This window comes from Oncorhynchus kisutch, linkage group LG14, assembly GCF_002021735.2.
Source record: "Oncorhynchus kisutch isolate 150728-3 linkage group LG14, Okis_V2, whole genome shotgun sequence".
NCBI lineage: Eukaryota > Metazoa > Chordata > Actinopteri > Salmoniformes > Salmonidae > Oncorhynchus > Oncorhynchus kisutch.
The window spans coordinates 66,109,592-66,136,091 of record NC_034187.2 but is presented as its reverse complement, the minus strand read 5'-3'; the positions used below and the strand labels follow the sequence as shown (position 1 = coordinate 66,136,091).

General features: G+C 43.8%; 1 protein-coding gene across 1 annotated transcript in view; it reads left to right on the top strand.

Moving 5' to 3' along the window:
• LOC109904414 (thrombospondin type-1 domain-containing protein 7A) overlaps window positions 1-26,500 on the top strand; it is a 186,675-nt gene that overhangs the window by 69,126 nt on the left and 91,049 nt on the right. Inside the window, exons 2-5 of the mRNA XM_031788785.1 lie at window positions 1,935-2,982; window positions 5,245-5,493; window positions 15,934-16,112; window positions 22,707-22,862. Of these exons, the coding sequence (XP_031644645.1) occupies window positions 1,935-2,982; window positions 5,245-5,493; window positions 15,934-16,112; window positions 22,707-22,862 (1,632 nt within the window). The remainder of the gene's footprint in view (window positions 1-1,934; window positions 2,983-5,244; window positions 5,494-15,933; window positions 16,113-22,706; window positions 22,863-26,500) is intronic.

Sequence of the window (26,500 nt, the reverse complement as noted above, 5' to 3'; positions counted from 1 at the left end):
TCCTGTAGCTATCCCCTCAGCCCCGCTGTCAGGCAGATAAAGTGGCCTACATTGGAATTGTGTTATATAGTCTTCCCTAGTAAGAAACATTCTTGTAGCATTGTGGGAGAACGGATGCTTGGTTGAGTCTGATTTTCACAAAGCCAGTCAAGAGGATTGTGCAGCCAGTGAAGCTTTTAATTCATGGAGAGTTCCCCTGTGCTGAACCTTAGTCCATCATATGCAGAAATAAACAAATATGGAAAATGTATGAATATCTTGAGGGAAATTATTGTTCATGTCACCTGGAAGTTAAATGACAAAACTAGGTTGACTTTCCCTTGCCTGGCCCCAGGTCTGTCTGTTGTTATGCCTTGTTACACAGCAATAACTGATCTGGGACGAGGATACAGTGAACCCCCAGGCTGTGTCCTTTTTCCGGCAGCCGGCACTCCTCTCCTCCCTGAATCTGGTTATATAGCTCACTGGGACACCAGAGAGATGGGGGAGAGACAGAGGGAGAGACGGGGTTGGATGGGAGAGTCCGTGGTAGTTTGTTTAGCTAGGAGGAGGATTCCTCTGACCTCTGACCCACTTCTGTGATGCAGATTCATCTGAGCAGCTTGTCCTCTCACATAGTAAGCTACGTAGGTTTTCCCTCTCCTCCCTCAGCTCACAGAGAGAGACAGGCGGCCCAGGCCAGCAGTAGCACTGCAAGCTGCTCAATCCAACAACATAAAACAGGCAGAGCTCAATCCAGGGAAGGGCCCTCTTTACCACTATTCCTCACTGATAGAATAGCAGGGCTGTCCTTCAGCACCACTAGATGGCCCACATTGCAGCGATCCCTATCCAGCCAGAGATTGGCGGAGCTATCCTTTCAGCACCACAAACACAAGCACATCAGCACTGTTGTTGTCATGGGCTGGTTGTATCCTTATTAGAAGTCCTGCTTATCCTTCATGCAGAATTGATTGATTGATTGATGGACTGCTTATGCTAGAATATGCCAGGGTGTGTAATTCCTCACTGACCTCCCTCCTCACTGTACCTTAATCTTCTAAATTTCCTGGGAATATTGATTCTGTCAGTAATTCGGCCCTGGTTCTGGACTCTGTGGGCTCTGGGCTCTGTGGGCTCTGTGGGCTCTGGGCTCTGTAGGCTCTGGGCTCTAGGCTCTGTGGGCTCTGTGGGCTCTGTGGGCTCTGTAGGCTCTGGGCTCTAGGCTCTGTGGACTCTGGTCTCTGTGGGCTCTGGGATCTAGGCTGTGTGGGCTCTGGGCTCTTTGTCTGCCTGTCCTGTACTTACTTGGCGTTTTATGTTCTGAGGGTATGTTTACCCCTAGACTTTTAATTGCATTCCCATAAATCCTAGAGGAAGGACGTGCAATCAGAAAATTGCACTTGGGCATAGTGATTTATGCGGCTTGATTTGTGTTTGTTTGTGTGAGTGTGTGTGTGGGGGGGGGATTTAGGACTTGAGCGAATGCGGTATTTATCAGGAAGTACTTATTCCTCCTCACGAGCCACTTTGGTTGTTTGTGTTGGATGTGTAAATACATTACAGTTCTGTTGTCCTGAGAAGCACTTCAGAAACTGACTGATAGTCCTCTGGTATAGAAGCGCTAGAGAGCTTGGTCTTCTGGGCTTTAAGGGGCTTTGATTCATAGGAAAGTCATATGAAGAGATGATGCAAATTCCTTATAAAATGCCCTCCAACTTTTTAGCAAAATCAATGTCAAGTCTGGAACGGTAACATTTAGATGAAGTTTTACACAGATGGACTTGTAATTTTGTAGCTATTAAGAACTGTACAGTAAAGTTGTAATCTGACAGATAGGAGCTGAGTTTCATCTACATTATGCTTTCCATTTGGATAATATTATGACTAACTGCTCTGATAGTTAATCCTTCAGTTGAACTCCCTGTGACCTCTGTGGCTCTCTGTTTCCTCAGGTCCATGGGGCCGGTGTATGGGCAGCGAGTGTGGCCCAGGGGGCAGCCAGAGCCGGGCAGTGTGGTGCGCCCACTCTGAAGGCTGGACCACCCTTCACACCAACTGTGACCAGGCAGAGCGCCCGGAGAACCAGCAGAGCTGCTTCCACGTGTGTGACTGGCACAAAGACCTGTATGACTGGCAGCTGGGTGCCTGGAACCAGTGTGTGCCCGTATCCATGCGAAGCACTGGGGCGCTCCAGCGGCCAGCCGTATGTACCCGCGGCGAGGAGGGCATCCAGACACGCGAGGTGGGCTGCGTCCAGAAAGCAGATGGCGTGCCCGCGGAGGATGCAGCGATTTGTGAATATTTTGAGCCCAAGCCCAGGCTGGAGCAGGCCTGTCTGATCCCGTGCCCGCGGGACTGTGTGGTCTCCCAGTTCACCCCATGGACTTCCTGTTCGAAAACGTGCGGCATGGGTCTTCAGAATCGTGTCCGTTTTGTCCTGGCGCCGCCTCTGTTCGGGGGCTCGGCCTGCCCTAACCTGACAGAGTTCCAGACATGTCAGCCAGGTCCCTGCGTGGGCCCAGAGAGCCTCTATAGTCTGAGGGTGGGGTCCTGGGGTCCCTGCTCTGTACCCCTCCCTCGCACGGCCAGGCAGACTCCCACCTTTACTCACGGTAAAGATGTGGCTGTCCCTCGCCGGCTTCGCAAGGGCAGAGAGGGTAAAGAGGGTAAAGAGGGCAGCGAGGTGCCCACCCCACGCCAGCCTCGACTGAGCAAAGAAGAAAGGATGAAAAGAAAGGAGGAAAGAAAGGAGGGAAGAAAAGGAAGACAGGCAGCCAAAGAAGGACGCAGGAAGAACAAGGAAAGAGTCAAAGAGAGGGTGAGGGAGCGAGTGAGGGCGAAGGGGAGGGTGAAAGACCCAGAGACCAAAGAGCTGATAAAAAATAAGAGGAACAGGAACAGACAGAACCGACAGGGAGGGAAGTTCTGGGACCTGCAGGTTGGATACCAGACCCGGGAGGTGACCTGTGTTCACAGGAGCGGAAACACTGACGCACTAAGGTCAGTCTCACTTATAGTTTATAGTCTTACTGTATGCATCACAGCTACCTCATGATGACTGTCTCATCCATTTCTCACCAGTGTCTCTGATATAATTTTCTATGTTCCATTGTTTCCCCATTACATAGAGGTGATGTAGGGATGCATCTCTATGTGTGCTATAGAAAGACATTATTACTGGCAGCACACGATTCACAGTCAGCTCTGAAAGAATTACAAGAGCCTAAAGTGTTCTGTGTTCTGCAGTACTAATGGTCACACACCATGAAGTCATCATCACCCACATGGCTTTGTTAATGTATAAGAGAGAGAGAGATTGGAATCTATGCCTTCTGGAATAGATATGGCAATAGTGTTTTGTCATAGAATATTACATACGGTTTTGGTTTAAGTAGGTCTTCTTCTTGTTCTTCGTACCTCATGTATTCTCTCATTAGTTTATTCATAGTACCCTCAAATAATTTCTTTATGCTGGAACCACTTTAAAGTATTGGCAAAAATGCTGCCTTTGGAGGGTTTTTTGTAGCCTTTGGAGGGTTTTTTGTAGCCTTTGGAGGGTTTTTTGTAGCCTTTGGAGGGTTTTTTGTAGCCTTTGGAGGGTTTTTTGTAGCTCACATTAATCCACAATAGTCCTGTAGTTTATTAATATTCATCTAACGGCTTGTTTACTTTGCATTTAAAATATTTTTGGCCAGTTTTTTGCAACCTCTTTTCCTAAAAATCTCAGAAAGTAGAGCTGTGTTTTTTGGTTTTTCTCTGAAGTGAGGGTTCAGTCAATGGAGTCTGCAGTGTTTATGTTTTGTATCCTATTTTCATTTACATTTATTCTTTGTTTAACCAAAGAACTTGTCGTCTTTCAAAGAAGCAATTGGAGTTTCCTACAGCGTGAAGTTAGTTTCAAAGCTTCAGATTTACCAGAAGCTCCAAGTGAAAGCATTGTGATATTCAGCGATTAATATAGGAAGTATTAATAAAGAGAGACGAGGATAAACAGCATTCTTGTTTTTGCTCCTCAAGATAGCGTAATATTCCAAGAAAACCAATATTTATTCAGTGAGATCAACTATGAGAGAGTTGAATCGATGATGAGTCGAAGTGTCATGGCTTCCTTCCATTCTGCTGTACTCAACCGTGTCCCTCAACCGTGTCCCTGATCTAACAGACGATGAAAGGCCTCAACCATAACATCTAAGAAATGGTCAGAGGATCAAACCGCTGTCCCTTTCCGTTAACCATCATCCTGCGTAACGTCCATTTCTATGGGCGGCCATCTAACTACATCAACATACTGTAGCATGGTCTTTCATTCATATTACAGAATTAGCTGGGTGGTGGTGGTCAAGACGTGTTTTATTGAATGGTCTCCATTCCACTCTATTCATGTGCACATGCTTTCGAAAAGGCATCGTTCCTCTTTGCTGAGATGTGAAATGCATGTACGTTCCCATTCTGTCTCTGAGGTAACAGGGTGGCTGTTATGGTGACCACTTAACACCGAATAGATCTATCCCACTTTCTTAAAGGGATATGAATGCTTTAGCACATCTTGAAAGAAAAGGAAAATGGGCGTCCATAGGGAGATGGTCAGAGAAAATCAGAAATGATTGAAATGATGGGATAACAACTTGTATTATATTCCCGTATCTTTAAGTAGAATATATATTATATCTCTATGATCGAGGTCTATCCTAGGATTAATGTTGAGACATTTCTCCTTTATAATGAGGAGTAATGTTGAGGTATTTTAGTTTTTTTAGAGGCTACTCATAGCATCTACCACAGATGTCGAACTGAAACACCCAAAGAGGCTTATCTGATCTGATACTGACCATCTACCAACCACATTGTTGACTAGAGGCCAAGGATCAAGTATGTTTACTGTTATAGAAGCTCTGAAATATATCTGGTGGGAATGTTTTCCATCTCACTTCATTTAACATTGGTTATTATTTATTATGATATTAATCTGTCTGTAAGCTCAGGAAATATATCATTGTATATTTGGGTCCTATTTCAAATTTGCATTGCTTTGGGTGAGAGTACCTGCTAAATGACTACAATGCTAAATTAATATGTAGGTTTGTAGAAAAGGTACTTTGCAAATTCAGAATGAGTTCAAGTGGTTTGAAGCTGTGGTGTTCCTGAATCAGATTTTGCAAACAAGTTTGGCCTTATTAGGACACCTTGCCTTATTCCTTTGACCAAACACCTTCGCTGATTTCTTTGAACCTAATTAATGAACGCCTTGTCTCTTCTCTCCAGCCTGTGTTCTCGGGAGTCCCTACCAGTGACCTACCAGGCCTGTGTCCTGGCCAAGGACTGTGAGGTGAGCGACTGGACCGACTGGTCGCCTTGCTCCAAGGACTGCTACGAGCTCAACGGGCCCACGGGTGAGCGCACACGCACACGCCGGGTACACCAGTTCCCCGTGGGAGAAGGGGAGGAGTGCCCCGAACTGGAGGAGAAAGAACCCTGCACCCCTCAGGGAGAAGGGGTACCCCCCTGTATTGCGTAAGTACTCTATCACCCAACGTTTGAAAAATATGTGTGATTTCAATGTCTTATATGGATGTCTATGTTTTTGTACGAACAGTATATGAATTGTGTAGTTTGTATACTCACATTGGAAAACGTAAAAATGTAGATGGTCAATTGAACTGCACTTCTACTCTGCAGGCTGGCTGACAATTACAGTTACTCACTTTCTAAAGTGTACTATGGGTAAGCTGCCTGTCTGCATCCATAAATAGCTTTGCTGACAAAAAAAAATAAACACTTAATGCATCAGACACTCAGCCAGACAGGCCTGTTCTGTCTCTAACACTAAATGCATATGTGCATACAGGAAATGGTTTGTTTCTGTGTGTTAAGTGATTAAGGCCATGCGGCCGGGACGTTGGCTGGTTGCTGTAATGACTGTGTAGCTAACCATCTAACACAACAGTAGTAGTAGGACTAAGAGCACTGGGGAGTTATCGGTAGGGGGAGGAGCCACAATAACAACTCCACTACTATTGGTCTGTGGGTTGTTTGGTGTCTGCTGGCTTGTTATCCACAGCCTGAGTGGTGTCATTAATCTGATGAATGTTATTTAAACAACACGGGAAGAGGTTGTTTAAAGAGTTACCATCTCCCGAATTAAGCTCTGTAAGGTATACAGTGGGGAGAACAAGTATTTGATACACTGCCGATTTTGCAGGTTTTCCTACTCTACAAAGCATGTAGAGGTCTGTAATTTTTAGAATGGGTACACGTCAACTGTGATTTTTAAGTAATTAATTTGCATTTTATTGCATGACATATATATTTGATACATCAGAAAAGCAGAACTTAATATTTGGTACAGAAACCATTGTTTGCAATTACAGAGATCATACGTTTCCTGTAGTTCTTGACCAGGTTTGCACACACTGCAGCAGGGATTTTGGCCCACTCCTCCATACAGACCTTCTCCAGATCCTTCAGGTTTCGGAGCTGTCGCTGGGCAATAAGGACTTTCAGCTCCCTCCAAAGATTTTCTATTGGGTTCAGGTCTGGAGACTGGCTAGACCACTCCAGGACCTTGAGATGCTTCTTACGGAGCCACTCCTTAGTTGCCTTTGCTGTGTGTTTCGGGTCGTTGTCATGCTGGAAGACCCAGCCACGACCCATCATCAATGCTCTTACTGAGGGAAGGAGGTTGTTGGCCAAGATCTCGCGATACATGGCCCCATCCATCCTCCCCTCAATACGGTGCAGTCGTCCTGTCCTCTTTGCAGAAAAGCATCCCCAAAGAATGATGTTTCCACCTCCATGCTTCACGGTTGGGAGGGTGTTCTTGGGGTTGTACTCATCCTTTTTCTTCCTCCAAACACGGCGAGTGGAGTTTAGACCAAAAAGCTCTATTTTTGTCTCATCAGACCACATGACCTTCTCCCATTCCTCCTATGGATCATACAGATGGTCATTGGCAAACTTCAGACGGGCCTGGACATGCGCTGGCTTGAGCAGGGGGACCTTGCGTGCGCTGCAGGAGTTTAATCCATGACGGCGTAGTGTGTTACCAATGGTTTTCTTTGAGACTGTGGTCCCAGCTCTCTTCAGGTCATTGACCAGGTCCTGCCGTGTAGTTCTGGGCTGATCCCTCACCTTCCTCATGATCATTGATGCCCCACGAGGTGAGATCTTGCATGGAACCCCAGACTGAGGGTGATTGACCGTCATCTTGAACTTCTTCCATTTTCTAATAAATGTTCCAACAGTTGTTGCCTTCTCACCAAGCTGCTTGCCTATTGTCCTGTAGCCCATCCCAGCCTTGTGCAGGTCTACAATTTTATCCCCGATGTCCTTACACAACTCTCTGGTCTTGGGCATTGTGGAGAGGTTGGAGTCTGTTTGATTGAGTGTGTGGACAGGTGTCTTTTATACAGGTAACGAGTTCAAAAAGGGGCAGTTATTACATGTAATGAGTGGAGAACAGGAGGGCTTCTTAAAGAAAAACTAACAGGTCTGTGAGAGCCGGAATTCTTACTGGTTGGTAGGTGATCAAATACTTATGTCATGCAATAAAATGCAAATTAACTAAATACAATACAATTAAATACAATGTGATTTTCTGGATTTTTGTTTTAAATTCCGTCTCTCACAGTTGAAGTGTACCTAAACATTACAGACCTCTACATGCTTTGTAAGTAGGAAAACCTGCAAAATCGGCAGTGTATCAAATACTTGTTCTCCTCACTGTACATCTATTACATCGATAAACAGTCATCTTATTAATCATTACCTCTTATCATATCATCATCATTCTGAACAGTCGTAACCTCATGCATCTGCAAAAACCCAGCCGTACTCATGATTCAGTACTACACAAATGGTTTTCATTATATATTTACTAGCTAACTAAATAATAACAGGAGAACATACACACTTAATGCATGAGACAAAGATCCCTAGCGGAATTTTACAATATGGCTTTTACACAACGACATGGAGGGAGAGAGAAAAATACACTTATCGTCAAATGTGCAAAGTAGAAATAAAAATAATGGGGTGCAAAGGAGAAAAATAAATAAATAAATAAAATAAATACAGTAGGGAAAGAGGTAGTTGTTTGGGCTAAATTATAGGTGGGCTATATACAGGTGTAGTAATCTGTGAGCTGCTCTGACAGCTGGTGCTTAAAGCTAGTGAGGGAGATAAGTGCTTCCAGTTTCAGAGAATTAGCTGGGTGGTGGTGGTCAAGACGTGTTTTATTGAATGGTCTCCATTCCACTATATAGGGAGAGATAGAGAGATTGGGGCAGGCGGTAAGGGGGAGATGGGTTTGGCTCAGTGAATGGGTCGATGGTGCCATACAAGAGGGGCGCATATAGGTAGAGAGAGAAAGATGCGAGGGAGGCGGTAAAGGAGAGATGGGTTTGGCTCAGTGTGTGGGGCGATGGTGCCATACAAGAGGGGAACATATAAGGAGAGATGGAGAGGAAAGAAGCGGCCCAGCGTTTGGCTTGTTGCCAGTGATGGAGGAAATGATTAATGGAGTGTGTCTGGGAAAGAGTTAGTTGGTCCGTGCAGTGTCCTATCTGATCCCCCCTCCGCACACACACACACACACACACACACACACACACACACACACACACACACACACACACACACACACACACACACACACACACACACACACAGATGGGCGTGTTGACACACCATCACTTTCACACCCAGCAGGCAGTCCTGAGCTGTGATGGCATGTGTGTCCCTTAAATTACCCCCAACCTGTACAACGCAATGTGGAACTATACTCCCCTGGTGTGGAGATGAAGGTATTTCCTCAATTTCCACTGTTTAGACCTCTAGTCTGTTTGAGTGTTTTGACCTGCAGTTGCTAACAAGCTAATTCTGCATGACAAAAAGTATTACAGTGGGTTGAAAACTAAAGTATTACAGTGGGTTGAAAACTAAAGTATTACAGTGGGTTGAAAACTAAAGTATTACAGTGGGTTGAAAACTAAATTGTTACAGTGGGTTGAAAACTAAATTATTACAGTGGGTTGAAAACTAAATTATTACAGTGGGTTGAAAACTAAATTATTACAGTGGGTTGAAAACTAAATTATTACAGTGGGTTGAAAACTAAATTATTACAGTGGGTTGAAAACTAAATTATTACAGTGGGTTGAAAACTAAATTGGTACAGTAGTTTGAAAACTAAATTATTACAGTGGTACATGAGGACAACAGTCAGTCCATATTTTGTGTAAAACTCTATACAGTAAAGTTAGCATGCAGATCAGGACATAGCTTGGTATAGGTTCTGTGGGCAAAATTAGCCATTTTTTGTCCCTGATAGTGAGGAGAGGAATAAATCAATGTTGGTGGACCAATGCTCCCTTTCCACCACTTGAAGAAGACCAGGATGAGAGCGAGATGAAGAGGTGTGAACGTTGTGGCAGGAGGTCCAGTAGCAGTCAGTATTATTGAAGGATTCTTCCTTCAGAGTGATCCCATCTGTGTTAGTCCCAGAACCCCAGGCCTAGCAATGGACCATATCTCCCAGGTGCCTCGTTGTCCCACAGCCTCGTCATACTCTGTTGAAGAGAAAAGGCCTTTATAACAAAGCCATAATAACATTTGCCATGGTTGCAGTTGAGGCGTTTTAAGGATTTCCACGTTTTTGGGGGGGTTTAAAAAATGCATTTCATGCAATTCTACCTGCTTTATATGACAGAATACATTAGCGTCTTTTTTAATCCCACACAAATTGCCAACATGGGAAGCAACTTTGACACTGACAAATTGAAATCAAACAACAGCCCAGGCCAATGAAGCGACACTTAGATTGTGCAATATTAGGAGGAAATATATATAGTAGTGTGTATATGTACAGTTGAAGTCAGAAGATTACATTCACTAAGGATGGAGTCATTAAAACATGTTTTTCAACCACTCCACAAATTTCTTGTTAACAAACTATAGTTTTGGTAAGTCGGTTAGGACATCAACTTTGTGCATGACACAAGTAATTTTTCCAACAATTGTTTACAGACAGATTATTTCACTCTATCACAAGTCCGGTGGGTCAGAAGTTTACATACACTAAATTGACTGTGCCTTTAAACAGCATGGAAAATTCCAGAAAATGATGTCATGGCTTTAGAAGCTTCTGACATCAAGTCAATTGGAGGTGTACCTGTGGATGTATTTCAAGGCCTACCTTCAAACTCAGTGCCTCTTTGCTTGACATCATGGGAAAATCAAAAGAAATCAGCCAAAAATGGTAGACCTCCACAAGTCTGGTTCATCCTTGGGAGCAATTTCCAAATGCCTGAACGTACCACGTTCATCTGTACAAACAAGAGTACGCAAGTATAAACACCATGGGACCACACAGGAAGGAGACGCATTCTGTCTCCTAGAGATGAACGTACTTGGTTCAAAAAGTGCAAATCAATCCCAGAACAACAGCAAAGGACCTTGTGAATACGGTGCAGGAAACAGGTACAAAAGTATATATATCCACAGTAAAACGAGTCCTATATCGACATAACCTGAAAGGCCGCTCAGCAAGGAGGAAGCCACTGCTCCAAAACCACCATTAAAAAGCCCGACTACAGTTTGCAACTGCACATGGGGACAAAGATCTGACTTTTTGGAGAAATATCCTCTGGTCTGATGAAACAAAAATAGAACTGTTTGGCCATAATGACCATCGTTATGTTAGGAGGGAAAAGGGGGAGGCTTGCAAGCCAAAGAACACCATCCCAACCGTGAAGCACGGGGGTGGCAGCATCATGTTGTGTGGCTGTTTTGCTGCAGGAGGGACTAGTGGGGTACAAAGTATATGTTATGGTGTGTGGTGCATTTTCCTGGCATGGTTTAGGTCCACTAGTAGAATCTATGCGAAGGCGCATTGAAGCTGTTCTGGTAGCTTGTGGTGGCCTAACACCCTTTTAAGAAACTTTACTTTGGTGTTTCCTTTATTTTGCCAGTTACCTGTGTGCTTGTGATAAAACTTAATCCACAGTTATTTGTTAGAAACTATTGAACCTCTGTGGCTAAATTATGCTCTCTGTTATATTTCTAACATTGAGAACAGGCTCCTGTTGTTGGATTTAGTTTGCCTCTTGGGCCCCCTACAGCCTTGGGCCCCCTACACGCTGACTCACACAATAGACCAGTCATATTTGTTTAATTATGCAGTTTATTTTAAATTTTTTATTAATCAGTTATCTAATCAAGGCAGAGCCCCCAAGTTACCCATGTGGGCCCCCTACCTCCTCTCCTCTCCCCATCTGACGATTAGCAAATCAGCAACAGGCTGTCTGCACTCATAGAGATCGGGCATGTGAGTCCTCTTGTGGTTGGCGGTTGCAGTAATAAAAATACAAAATATATACTACATATAATATATCCTGTATATATAATATATACTGTATATATTTCAATTTTTTGTTATTTATTTTATATATTTTTTGCTGCCTGTTGGACCCCTCATGGGCCTGGGCCAAGGAGCTTCAGCCCCAGTAAGCCCCTGCATTAAACCGGCCCTGGATGAACCCCATTCATGAATATGGAGCCCTTTCATTGGTGGTGACCTCAAATAAATGCCATTATCGCCACAGACATCGAGGCAGGGCAGCCATTTTGTGACCCCAGGTGGATTTGAACTGAAAAGCAATACCTAACATTCTTACTGAAGCACAATATGGCAGCCAGAAGGGAGGTGTACTGCCACGGACCAGAGCTAGGCTAGCTTTCTAGTATAGAGGCTCGTGAGAGAGGGTCAACTCTTAACAAAATAGCGTTTATGGACTATAAGGTAACAACATAAATGATCTCTTCAAGAATCAAACTTAAATGTTCATCAAATAAAACTTGCAAACAGAGCTCCCTCAGTCCTCTCCTCTGTGGTGAGGGATACCAGTTGTTGATATATGTCGTAGCTGATTGAGTAGCCGGTCACACCCTTAACGAGCCCATTGAAGTCAGCTGTGCCTGTGTTCATTTTCAGTTCCAGGCTGACTACATGGCTTGTGGTGCTGGTGAGGGTGTGGACTTTTAGTGGCTGGCCCTCACTTCGCCACACACACGAAGGCACCTTTCAAGTTCCCTTCAAGCAGATCCCAGAGCTATCTATGAATTCAGTGCTGAGCGCTAATCTGAGTTAATAGATTGCCCTTTGCGGTATGATCTCTTTCAGTTTAATGCTGCTGAATCCTTCCACTGAGGTTCACTTGGGGGACATTCAAAATGAATTCTGGATTGTGAGGCGAATTGTGAATATATGTTGAAGGTCAACTGCACAGACAACTTCTTTAAAAGAGACTTTCTAGTAGATGCACATTGCGTAACGTCAATTGATCACACTCAAATGCATGCTAATGTTGTTTATGTCCCGAAAAGCCATTCTGCCAACCTCTCGCTGCAATTTGGCTGAAAATAACCATAATGAAGAATGCAAATAGGGTTTAGTTCCAAATTAGTGCACTACCCATAGGGCTCTGGTAAAAAAAAGTAGGGCGCTATAAAGGGAATATGGTGCCATTTGGAATGAGTTTTAGCTTGTGCTGCATCATGATTTATTCATTGTAGAGAATTGGAGTAATGCAACGTTTACTGCAATGTTTTGTACTCTAGATGTAATCTAACAGGCATTTGTACTTGTATTACCGCAGGCTAACTCCCTTGTGGTAGGCTAAATGCTTTTTAATCAAGAAATAGAGCACAATAAGATGTGAAAGAGAAGATAAACTTAGGCTACATTTCCCAACAAAACACCCCAACAGCTTTCAAACCAATTCAACCCCAAAGAATGTCCATGAATTATAATCCACATCATAATTCACATTTCCTGTTGCTGCAAGATTATTTTCCTACTGTAGCAGACTGGCTCAAATGAAGAGCCTACATCTGTACATAATGCATTTGATACAGTCAATAAAAGATGCTGTCAAACTAAATGATGCTTAATAATAAGCTGTGACCTTGAAGGACACAATCTGGAGGGTACTTCATTCACAACAGGAATACAAGACTGCTAATATTCATGCAGCTGTACACTTTCTCTACTAGCCACTCATACTCACTTACCATATCTCCCTCAGTCATCTTCCTTTATGAGGACCACAATGGGAATGGTGGCATCAGAAATGGCACTCCAATTCCTATATGTAGTTGCACTGCTTTTATTTGTTGACACTTAGGGAAGTAGTGCAGTAGGGAACAGTTTGCATTTGGGATGCAAACTATGCCTAGAGTGAATCAATCAAATGGATTTCTAAAGCCCTTTTCATATCAACAGAAACCCAGCCTATAACCCCAAAGAGCAAGCAATGCAGATGAGAAAGCACAGGAACCTAGGAAGAAACGTAGAGAGGAACCAGGCTCTGGGGGGTGGCCAGTCCTCTTCTGACTGTGCCGGGTGGAGATTATAAGAGTACATGGCCATTAAGGCCAGATCGTTTTTCAAGGTGTTCAAACGTTCATGGATGACCAGCAGGGTCAAATCATAATCACGGTGGTTGTAGAGGGTGCACAAGGAGTAAATGTCAGCCCAGCATTCAGAGGTTGAAACAGCAGGTGCGGTAGAGAGAGAGAGAGATTACACAGCTCCACAAAGAATTCAAAAACAAACCCAATTTTGATTAACTCTGTTGGGTGAAACACCACAGTGTTACATCACAGCAGCAAGCTTTGTGACCTGTTGCCACAAGAAAAGGGCAGCCAGTGAAGAACAAACACCATTGTAAATACCACCCATATTTATGTTTATTTATTTTCCCTTTTGTACTTTAACTATTTGCACATAATATGACATTTGAAATGTCTTCATTCTTTTGAAACTTTTGTGAGAGTAAAGTTTACTGTTCATTTTTTATTGTTTATTTCACTTTCGTTTATTATCTACTTCACTTGCTTTGGAAATGTTAACATATGTTTCCCGTATGGGGGTGGGGGGGGCGACGCCTAATGAAGAGATGAGTCTTCGGTAAAGACTTGAATCGGCCTTAGTCTTGTAAGCATAGTGTATGTGTAGGCAGTGGTGTAAAAATGAGTAGTATTTGGGGTATCTGTACTTTACTTCACTGTGTATATTTTTTACAACATTTTCTTCACTTCATTCCTAAAGAAAATTATGTAATTTTTTCTTCATACACCCAAAAGTACTTGTAACATTTTGATTGCTTAGCAGGACAGGAAAAGGGTTGTATTCACACACATCAAGAGAGCATCCCTGGTCATCCCTACTGCCTTTTATCTGGCAGACTCACTAAAGTCTGCCAGATAAAGTTAGCTTAATTTAAGGAATTTGAAATGGTTTATACTTCTACTATTATTTTTCATGTTTAAGTATATTTTAGTAATTACATTTACTTTTGATGCTTAAGTATGTTTAAAACCAAGTACATTTAGACTTTTAATCAAGTAGTATTTTACTGGGTGACTTTCACTTTTACTTGAGTCATTTTCTATTAAGGTATCTTTACTTTAACTGAAGTCTGACAATTGAGTACTTTTTCCACCACTGCGTATAGGTATGTACGGTAGGACCAAATCGGAGAGATAGGTAGGAGCAAGTACATGTAACTCTTTGTAGGTTAGCAGTAAAACCTTGAAATCAGCCTTAGCCTTAACAGGAAGCCAGTGTCGAGAGGCTAGCACTGGACTAATATGATCAAATGTTTTGGTTCTAGTCAATATTCTAGCAGCCGTATTTAGCACTAACTGAAGTTTATTTAGTGCTTTATCCAGGTAGCCGGAGAGTGCCTTCAGATAGTTTTAATACCCATTGACATATTTTTTACACACAATACCTCGTAATGACAAAGTGAAAACATGTTTTTAGAAATGTTGGTACATTAATTGAAAATTATATACATAAATATCACATTTACATAAGTATTCACACCCCTGAGTCAATACATGCTAGAATCACCATTTGCAGTGAAAACAGTTGTGAGTCTTTCTGGGTAAGTCTTACCAAACCTAGATTGCGCAACATTTGCCTATTTATTTATTTTTTTAATTCTTCAAGCTTTGTCAAATTCGATGTTGATCATTGCCCCGCAACCGTTTTCAAGTCTTGCCATAGATTTTCAAGTAGATTTAAGTCAAAACTGTAACTCGGCCACATAGGAACATTCACTGACTTCTTGGTAAGAAACTCCAGTGTAGATTTGGCCTTGTGTTTTAGGTTATTGTCTTGCTGAAAGGGAAAGTATTCCTGTAGGATTTTGCCTGTGCTGAGCTCCATTCTGTTTCTTTTTTATCTTGAAAAACTCCCCAGTCCTTAAAGGTTACAAGCATACCCAAAACATGATGCAGCCACCACTGTGCTTGAAATATGGAGCGTGGTACTCAGTAATGAGTTGTATTGAATTTGCCCCAAACATAACTATTTGTATTCAGGATAAAAAGTGAATTGCTTTCCCACATTTTTGCACTATTACTTTAGTGCCTTGTTGGAAACAGGATGCATGCTTTGTAATATTTTTGTGCTGTACAGGCTTCCTTCTTTTCACTCTGTCAATTAGGTTAGTATTGTGGAGTAACTACAATGTTGTTGATCGACTGTTTTAAAGTCATCATTCGTCATTATGTGACTTGTTAAGACACCTATCCCCTAAAATCAAACTTTTACTCCTGAACTTATTTAGGTTTGCCATAACAAAGGGGTTGAATACTTATTGACTCAGCTTTTCATTTTTTATTACGTTGTAAAATGATCTAAAAGCATCATTCCACTTTGACATTATGAGGTATTGTGTGTAGGCCAGTGACCAAAAATCTAAATGTAATCCATTTTAAATTCAGGCTGTAACACAACAAGATGTGGAAAAAGTCAATGGGTGTGAATACTTTTGGAAGCCACTGTAATTGTGGCATCCTTGATGATGTAATTCATGTATATATTCTTTCCAATCCATGTTATGTAAAAAAATGAAAATTGATTCAAATCATTCTCCTTTGCAGGTACAACTGGAAGACAACGGAGTGGACCGAGTGCAGGGTGGATATGTTGCTAAGCCAACAGGACCGTCGTCGTGGTAACCTAACTGGGCTGTGCGGGGGCGGAGTTCAGAACCATGAGGTGTACTGTGTCCAGGCAAACAGCGCCGACCATGCCTCAAGCTCTCTCAATAGCAAAGAAGGTAACCTGACCAGCATGCAACTGTCCTTTATCCCCAATGTGTAATCTTTCTCCCATTCTAATAACTCATGCCCTTCTCCCATACTAGGTAATCTCTCTCACCAGATGTGTGTCAATAGAAAGCCCATATCCATTGTGTCCCCTTTTTTCCCTCCCATACGGATGCCTTGTCCCATTGTACAGATCTCTTCCACCTCGTGCACTGGAGACTGAGCACTTTTGCTAAGGCCGCACTCATGCCCTTACGCAATAGTAAGACATTCAATGGGATTCCATTGCCAGCCAAAATTCATGCACTAATGGTGCAGAAGCGTAGAATAGGAATGTGTTTCTCCATCCGGGGATCTTTGGAGATCCTAAAAGCCTTGCACTACTCAAAATTGGTGCATCCCTTCTGAAAACAATTCTCTAAAAACAATGGTACCCCATGTGAGAACAGTTCCTGACAGGGGTGATAGTAGATAGCATTGGATGCATCCCAAGTGGCACCATATTCCCAATATAGTCCACTACTTTTTACCAGGGCCCATAGTGTAGGGAATATAGTGCCATTTGGTAGGTAACCATTGCCTGTCTGACAAACACCCAATGTCAATATGACAGGGCAGCATATCTATACAGTCAACAGAAGCAGTAATAACTCTCTCTGTCCCCAGATAATGTAGTAACTGTGTTCCCAGATAATGTATTAAAACTGTTCCCACTCCCTTGGTAATGTTACACACATGAATGCACAAACGCAAACACACACACACGCATGCACACACCCACCCCCAGGCTATCAGACTGTTGAACAGCCGTCACTAGCCGGCTACCTGTCCTCACCTTTTTTTTGCACACATACTCCCACATACACGAACTTCAAACACACACCTCATACACACACACACATACACATACACACACACACACACACTACACACACACACTACACACACACACACACACACACACATACACACGCACGCCTCATACATACACACACACCTCACACACACACACACACCTCATACACAGACTACTGCACTCACATAAACACTCACACCCAAGCATACCCCCATACTCACAAACACATGCACATACACATACACACGCTGTCCCATGTATATAGAGACCTTAAATACTGGACACTTCCTGTTTCTTTCATACTGTTTTTCACACTGTGTATTCATATAGTGTATTCTCCAAATAGCTCATTATAATAGCTCTACTACTGTACATTGCATTTTAGTGACACTGTTTATACCCTCTGCATATTTATATGCCTGATTCTCAACGTAGCTCACTGTAATATAGCTACTGCTGTACATATCATTCCTAGTATATCCTTTCGGTGTATATACACATAGATTGCATTTGGATTCCAACAACAACATTGACGAATACGCTGATTCGGTGAGCGAGTTCATTAGAAAGTGCATTGAAGATGTCGTACCCATAGCAACGATTAAAACATTCCCAAACCAGAAACCGTGGATTGATGGTAGCATTTGGTGAAACTGAAAGCGCAAACCACTGCTTTTAACCAGGGCAAGGTGACCGGAAACATGACCGAATACAAACAGTGTAGCTATTCCCTCCACAAGGCAATCAAACAAGCTAAGCGTCAGTATAGAGACAAAGTAGAGTCACAATTCAACGGCTCAGACACAAGAGGTATGTGGCAGGGTCTACAGTCAATCACGGATTACAAAAAGAAAACCAGCCCCATCGCAGGCCAGGATGTCTTGCTCCCAGACAGACTAAATAACTTTTTTGTCCGCTTTGAGGACAATACAGTGCCACTGACACGCCCGCAACCATAACCTGCAGACTCTCCTTCACTGCAGCCGATGTGAGTAAAACATTTAAATGTGTTAACCCTCGCAAGGCTGCAGGCCTTGCGAGACTAGTCAAGGACCATATCACCTCCACCCTAGCTGACACCCTAGACCCACTCCAATTTGCTTACCGCCCAAATAGGTCCACAGACGACGCAATCGCAACCACACTGCACACTGCCCTAACCCATCTGGACAAGAGGAATACCTATGTGAGAATGCTGTTCATCGACTACAGCTCAGCATTTAAGACCATAGTACCCTCCAAACTCGTCATCAAGCTCGAGACCCTGGGTCTCGACCCCGCCCTGTGCAACTGGGTAGTGGACTTCCTGACGGGCCGCCCCCAGGTGGTGAGGGTAGGTAACAACATCTCCACCCCGCTGATCCTCAACACTGGGGTCCCACAAGTGTGTGTTCTGAGCCCTCTCCTGTACTGCCTGTTCACCCATGACTGCGTGGCCATGCACGCCTCCAACTCAATCATCAAGTTTGCGGACGACACTACAGTGGTAGGCTTGATTACCAACAACGACGAGACGGCCTACAGGGAGGAGGTGAGGGCCCTCGGAGTGTGGTGTCAGGAAAATAACCTCACACTCAACGTCAACAAAACAAAGGAGATGATCGTGGACTTCAGGAAACAGCAGAGGGAGCACCCCAATCTCAGGAGGCTGAAGAAATTTGGCTTGTCACCAAAAGCACTCACAAACTTCTATAGATGCACAATCAAGAGCATCCTGTCGGGCTGTGTCACCGGCCACAAAGGCTCTCCAGAGGGTAGTGAGGTCTGCACAACGCATCACCGGGGGCAAACTACCTGCCCTCCAGGACACCTACACCACCCGATGTCACAGGAAGGCCATAAAGATCATCAAGGACAACAACCACTCGAGCCACTGCCTGTTCACCCCGCTATCATCCAGAAGGCGAGGTCAGTACAGGTGCATCAAAGCAGGGACCAAGAGACTGAAAAACAGCTTATTTGTGTACTTGTTTGACATTTACTGCACTGTTAGGAGCAATTAACACAAGCATTTTGGTGCATCCGCTATAACATCTGCTAAACTGTGTACGTGACCAATACACTTTGATTTGATTTTAAACATCACAACTGTGGTGGAAGTACATGGTTTGATACGGCCCATGTTTTGTCATAGTTTGTCAACCTCGCTCCATATCATCTCTGTAGACTGGACAGGTTGACAGGGAACTTTAGCTGGGAAGTTTTTGGGGTATTTTTACCCCCTTTTTCTCCCCCACTTCATGATATCCAATTACGGTCCAATTACGATCTTGTCTCATCGCTGCAACTACCCAACGTGCTCGGGAGAGACGAAGGTTGAGTCATGCGTCCTCCGAAACATGACCCGCCAAACCGCACTTCTTAAAATCCGCCTGCTTAACCTGGAAGTCAGCTGCACCAATGTGTCTTAGGAAACACTGTTCAACTGACGAACGAAGTCAGCCTGCAGGCGCCCAGGCCCACCACAAGGAGTCGCTAGACCACTGCACCACTCGGGAGACCCTCGAGCACTCAGTTCTGATTCGACTTGTGCACGCACCCAAAATCATCTCATCTTTTCCGGTTCTGCACAGGGAGGTAGAGAGAGGGGAGGAAGGAACTGAGGCAGGGAGAAGAAAGATGCACGGATGTAGAGAAGAGAGAGAGAGAGAAAGAGAGAGAGAAAGTGCTCGAGAGAGAGAGAGAGAGAGAGAGAGAGAGAGAGAGAGAGAGAGAGAGAGAGAGAGAGAGAGAGAGAGAGAGAGAGAGAGAGAGAGAGAGAGAGAGAGAGAGAGAGAGAGAGAGAGAGAGAGCGAGAGCAGTGGTGTGACATGAAATATGAGTGTGGGGCACTACTTAGTCAGTGTATAAGGAAGGGACGTTGGCTTGTAGCGAGCCCATGTTTATCCAGCGCTTCCACACTAACTCCCAGACTGTCCATCTGGTCAGGGGGCTCAACTGGCCACCGCTCACAGAAATTATTCAAATGATTCCAGCTGCTCTCAGACAGCCAGACAGAGGAGGCACTTTGCTGTACTGTTGAGGCTGTGATTGTAGTGGTATAAAGAGAAGGAAAATCATCAGACGTCTAAACTGCAACTTGATAGATCTTTCAAATCTTGTGAGCGTCCTGTATTTCGAAGTGACAGGGTTATCTAGGTGACACAATTGATGGTGACAGTTGCAGAGAGAGAGAAAGGGAGTGAGAGAAGGATGGATAGAGAGGTAGAGTGAGAGGTAGGAAAGCACAGCAGCTGCCGTTACACATATTTTCCATTTAATCCTTTCCTGTCAGCGCTATGGCACAATTACAACTTCCGCATCCACTTTTGGAATTCACTTTCTCATTCTACACTCTCTTCTCTCAATTTCCTTCTCAATCATCTATCCTGTCTTCAAAACTAAACATTACATACCTGGTACCAAACATGAAATACACAGTTCTGGGATCAACACAGAATTGGTCTAATCTCAGGCAATAGAGTTTATGAAGCATTGTTTACAAATCTCCATCTCAGCTGTAACAGAGCAAAATCTTCAGTCCGATTTAAACTGATGTGGCCTTGTTTTTTTGCTTTCAAGACTGATGTTTTTTGTGATTTGTAATTTAACTGAGGCTGGGTGGTGTGTGTGTGTGTGTGTGTGTGTGTGTGTGTGTGTGTGTGTGTGTGTGTGTGTGTGTGTGTGTGTGTGTGTGTGTGTGTGTGTGTGTGTGTGTGTGTGTGTGTGTGTGTGCGTGTGTGCGTGCGTGCGTGCGTGCATGCGTGCGTGTGTGCGTGCGGAACAGTGGTGTCTCTGAACTCCCTACCGCCTCTCTGCTAGATTAGTCATATAAGCTTGTTGTGTTTGTACGCATTCTCAGTGGCATTTACATAGGAAAGAAGCTCTATTTGGACACAAAACTACCCGTTTCAATCATTCTGGGGATTACAGCTGGCTTCAACAAACGCATGTTATGAATGCCAAAATGCTGCTGAAATGAAGTGGGCACAAGAAGCATTGATTATCTAAGCCAACGCACGCACACACGTACGCACTCCCTCACACACACACGCACACATATACATATACATATACACACACACGCACACAGACTAATATTTCTGCCAATGTAATAATATCACAGCTCATGTTTGGCTAAACAGGACAGATTTAGATACGTATTCCGTGGGGGTTCTGATATGGACAACAGGGAAAAGCAGCAGGGAGGAAAGGAGAAAGGCAGGGAAGGAGAGTGCAGGGAGCCAGTGAATCTGATGCTACTGTTCAGTTCTATCCAGCTCTGTTCTGTTTGGTTGTAATCAATATGGATCCTTATTAGAGACATTCTGTAGCTAGAGGTAGAACGGCTGGCTGTGTGATGCCATCCGGAAGTACAGTTATAGATACTGATGGCATGGGTTGACAGAGAGTGGAGGAGAGGGGCGAGCCGCAGGTGTCTGGCTGGGCTTGGAGGACTTAGTTTGGCCCCAGGAAGCCCTCCGTGGTGTGGTGTGTAAGGCAGGGTAGAGACTAGACGAGACCATCTGGCAGGAGACAGAGCGAGAGACGCATGTGGCACCACAAACCAAGGTCACCCAGCACGGAGTCGTTCATTAATCAGCCCTTTGCTATTATGGAGGATGACAAAATACAGTAGCTACTTCAGTCCACACACACACACACACACACACACACACACACACACACACACACACACACACACACACATACACACACACACACACACACAGCTGTAACACTTTAAAGCACGTGTCAAACTCATTCCACGGAGGGCCAAGTGTGTGTGTGTGTGTGCATGCGCGTGCGTGCGTGTGCGTGTGTGTCATTGAGCAGCACCGGGCTGAGCCTGATATGCCCTCACCAACTTTAAACATCTGCTATCTGAGCAGCAAACCCGATCGCTGCAGCTGTACATAGTCCATTGGTAAATAGCCCACCCAATTTACCTACCTCATCCCCATACTGTTTTTATTTATTTACTTTTCTGCTCTTTTGCACACCAATATCTCTACCTGCACATAACCATCTGATCATTTATCACTCCAGTGTTAATCTGCTAAATTGTAATTATTTGCCTACCTCCTCATGCCTTTTGCACACAATGTATATAGACTCTTTTTTTAAATAAAAAAATAATAATTCTACTGTGTTATTGACTTGTTTATTGTTTACTCCATGTGTAACTCTGTGTTGCTGACTGTTCACACTGCTATGCTTTATCTTGGCCAGGTCGCAGTTGTAAATGAGAACTTGTTCTCAACTAGCCTACCTGGTTAAATAAAGGTGAAAAAAAACTAGACTGGATTTAGAAGGATGGCGAACAAATGAAAGGCCATACTGTTTGCTAAATGTTGTCTTGGATTTGAGATGGCGTGAGGGTAGGAATATTCATGACTATGAACATCCCTGTGGGGTTCTAGTTGGTGTGAGTTTTATTCATGACTGGTGGAACGATTCAGGATTCATTTTCATCTATTAGCCTGAAGTTTTAACCCACTACCCAGATGGAGAGGGCCAGGATAAAAGTAGGTAGTTCCACAGTGACAGTAACGATACAGCTCAGTATGTCCACTATATTACATGTAAATATAAATGGATAATCTCTAAGGTCATATCACTGTACTACTTAGATTTCTAACATTGTGTTATTATATGTTTTCATACTTGTAAACAGTGACCTATGCCTGGGCCTGCCCTCAACATTACCTAGTTACATCCCCTGCCCTGTTCTGACACCATGTCTCTGTGGATCTCTCTGTGTTTCTAGCCTCCAGGCCCGTTGATGGTGACCTGTGCCTCAGCCCGCCCCCCAACACCACCCAGCCGTGCCACATCCCCTGTCCTGTGGAGTGTGACGTGTCCTCCTGGGGTGCCTGGGGACCCTGCACCTTTGAAAACTGCCTGGACACAGCTGCCAAAAAAGGTGGGTGGAACACTGCTGTAATTGTGGTTATGCCTAGGCTATAGCTTTGTGGGCTAACACAAGTCTTGACTTCGATACCCATTCAGTCAAATAGACGGCCGTCTTGAATGTATGGCATTGGAACACCACACACTGGGTGTAACAGTAATAGCTATACTTTAGTAATGATGAATATATGTATCTATATTTTTTTTTTTTTATTGCTCCGGGCTGGGATACAGCACCCAAAGACATATCAATACAGCACCCAAACACGTATCAATACAGCACCCAAAGACATATCAATACAGCACCCAAAGACATATCAATACAGCACCCAAAGACATATCAATACAGCACCCAAAGACATATCAATACAGCACCCAAAGACATATCAATACAGCACCCAAAGACATATCAATACAGCACCCAAAGACATATCAATACAGCACCCAAACACGTATCAATACAGCACCCAAAGACATATCAATACAGCACCCAAAGACATATCAATACAGCACCCAAAGACATATCAATACAGCACCCAAACACGTATCAATACAGCACCCAAAGACATATCAATACAGCACCCAAACACGTATCAATACAGCACCCAAAGACATATCAATACAGCACCCAAAGACATATCAATACAGCACCCAAAGACATATCAATACAGCACCCAAAGACATATCAATACAGCACCCAAAGACATATCAATACAGCACCCAAACACGTATCAATACAGCACCCAAAGACATATCAATACAGCACCCAAAGACATATCAATACAGCACCCAAACACGTATCAATACAGCACCCAAAGACATATCAATACAGCACCCAAAGACATATCAATACAGCACCCAAAGACATATCAATACAGCACCCAAACACGTATCAATACAGCACCCAAAGACATATCAATACAGCACCCAAAGACATATCAATACAGCACCCAAAGACATATCAATACAGCACCCAAAGACATATCAATACAGCACCCAAACACGTATCAATACAGCACCCAAAGACATATCAATACAGCACCCAAAGACATATCAATACAGCACCCAAACACGTATCAATACAGCACCCAAAGACATATCAATACAGCACCCAAACACGTATCAATACAGCACCCAAAGACATATCAATACAGCACCCAAAGACATATCAATACAGCACCCAAAGACATATCAATACAGCACCCAAACACGTATCAATACAGCACCCAAAGACATATCAATACAGCACCCAAAGACATATCAATACAGCACCCAAACACGTATCAATACAGCACCCAAAGACATATCAATACAGCACCCAAAGACATATCAATACAGCACCCAAACACGTATCAATACAGCACCCAAAGACATATCAATACAGCACCCAAAGACATATCAATACAGCACCCAAACACGTATCAATACAGCACCCAAAGACATATCAATACAGCACCCAAAGACATATCAATACAGCACCCAAAGACATATCAATACAGCACCCAAAGACATTTCAATAGAGCCCCCAAAGACATATCAATAGAGCACCCAAAGACATATCAATACAGCACCCAAATACATTTCAATACAGCACCCAAAGACATATCAATACAGCACCCAAAGACATATCAATACAGCACCCAAAGACATAGCAATACATCACCTAAAGACATATCAATACAGCACCCAAAGACATATCAATACAGCACCCAAAGACATATCAATAGAGCCCCCAAAGACATATCAATAGAGCACCCAAAGACATATCAATACAGCACCCAAAGACATTTCAATACAGCACCCAAAGACATATCAATACAGCACCCAAAGACATATCAATACAGCACCCAAAGACGTATCAACACAGCACCCAAAGTTGTATCAACACAACACCCAAAGATGTATAGTAATTAACACAAGAGGAGTCAAATAAAATACACAAGAATGGAGCTATATACAGGGAGTACCAGTACCAGATCAATATGCAGAGGTATTTGAGGTAGATATGTACATGAAGGCAGGGTAAAGTGACTAGGCATCAGGATAGATAATAACAAGAGTAAAATAAAGAACATAGTAGCAGCAGCAAATGATAAGTGTAAAAGTGTGTGAGTGTGTGTGAGAGTATGCGTGTATGTGCAGTATGTGTTTTTGTGTTGTGTCGGTATGTGTTTGTGTGTTGACAGTTAGTGCATTCGTCTAAAGACAGCTAGGTGGGACAACCACATCAATATCACACGCATAGTAGTTAAATTGTCCTCAATAATGTAGCTATCAGCAAAGTCAGAGCAATTAAAAGGTCAAGTGCAAGTCTTGGTTCAGTTATTTATTTTTAGGTGGAGGGGGGGGTATTAAGATACCCTTTTAAGAGGTAGGGTTTCAGGTGCTTTTGGAAGACGGGCAAGGACTCTGTTATCCTAGCTTTAGGGGAAAGCTGGTTCTACCATTGGGGTGCCAGGACAGGGAAGAGCTTGGACTGGGCTGAGTGGGAGCTGGTCTCCGGTAGGGGTCAGAGGGCCAAGAGACCAAAGGTGGCAGAACATAGTGCTCGGGTTGGTAGGGAGGGGCAATTCCTCTTGCTGCTCCGTAGGCAAGCATCATGGTCTTGTAGTGGATATGAGCTTTGACTGGTAGCCAGTGGGGTGTGCGGAGGAGTGAGGTGACTTGGGAAGGTTGAAAACCAGGAGTGCTGCAGCGTTCTGGATAAGTTGCCGGCATTTGATGGCACCTGCGAGAAGCCCACCCAACAGCGAGCTGCAGTAGTCCAGACCGGATATTACAAGGGAAAGGAGAAAACTGGTTGAGTGTCATCCGCATAGCGATGATAGGAGAGACCATGTGAGGATATGATAGAGCCGAGTGATTTGGTGTATAGAGAGAATGCCGGTGTCCCGGCATATGTCGCATTTGTGAATGTGTGAGGCTTTTGTGTTGGTGTAACAGTGTAGTGTGTGTGAGTGAGTGTGTTTGTGGTTTGTATGTATAGTCTAGTGAGTATGTGTAGGGTCAGTGCAAGATAGAGTCAGTACAGACAGTTTGGGTACCATTAATTGACTATATAGCAGTCTGGATATTTAGCAGTCTTGTGGTTTGGGGGTAGAATTTGTCTCGGAGCCTGTTGGTCCGAGAGCTGATGCTCCGGTACCATTTGCCAACAGTCTATGGCTTGGGTGGCTTGAGTCTTTGCCAATTTTTCACACCTTCCTCTGACACCGCCTGGTATAGAGGTTCTGGATAACAGGGAGCTCGGACCCAGTGATGTACCCTCTGTAGTGCCTTGCGGTTGGATGCCAAGCAGTTGCCATACCAAGCACTGATGCAGCCAGTCAAGATGCTCTCGATGGTGCAGCTGTATAACTTTTGAGTATCTCAGGGCCCATGCCAAATCTTTTCAGCCTCCTGAGAGGGAAGAGGCGCTGCCGTGCCCTCTTCACGACTGTGTGGGTGTGGATGGACCATATTAAGTTCTTAGTGATGTGGACGCCAAGGACTCACAGTCACACACAGATACACATACATGCTGGCTGGCTCAGCCCTTAATTATTGCTGGTACAGGAACAGAACTGCGGCAGCAGCAGTCTCTTAGCCCCAGCCCCCTTTATCACCTCCACCATGGTGACTAATGCATATTGACTCTACCCTAATGAAGCA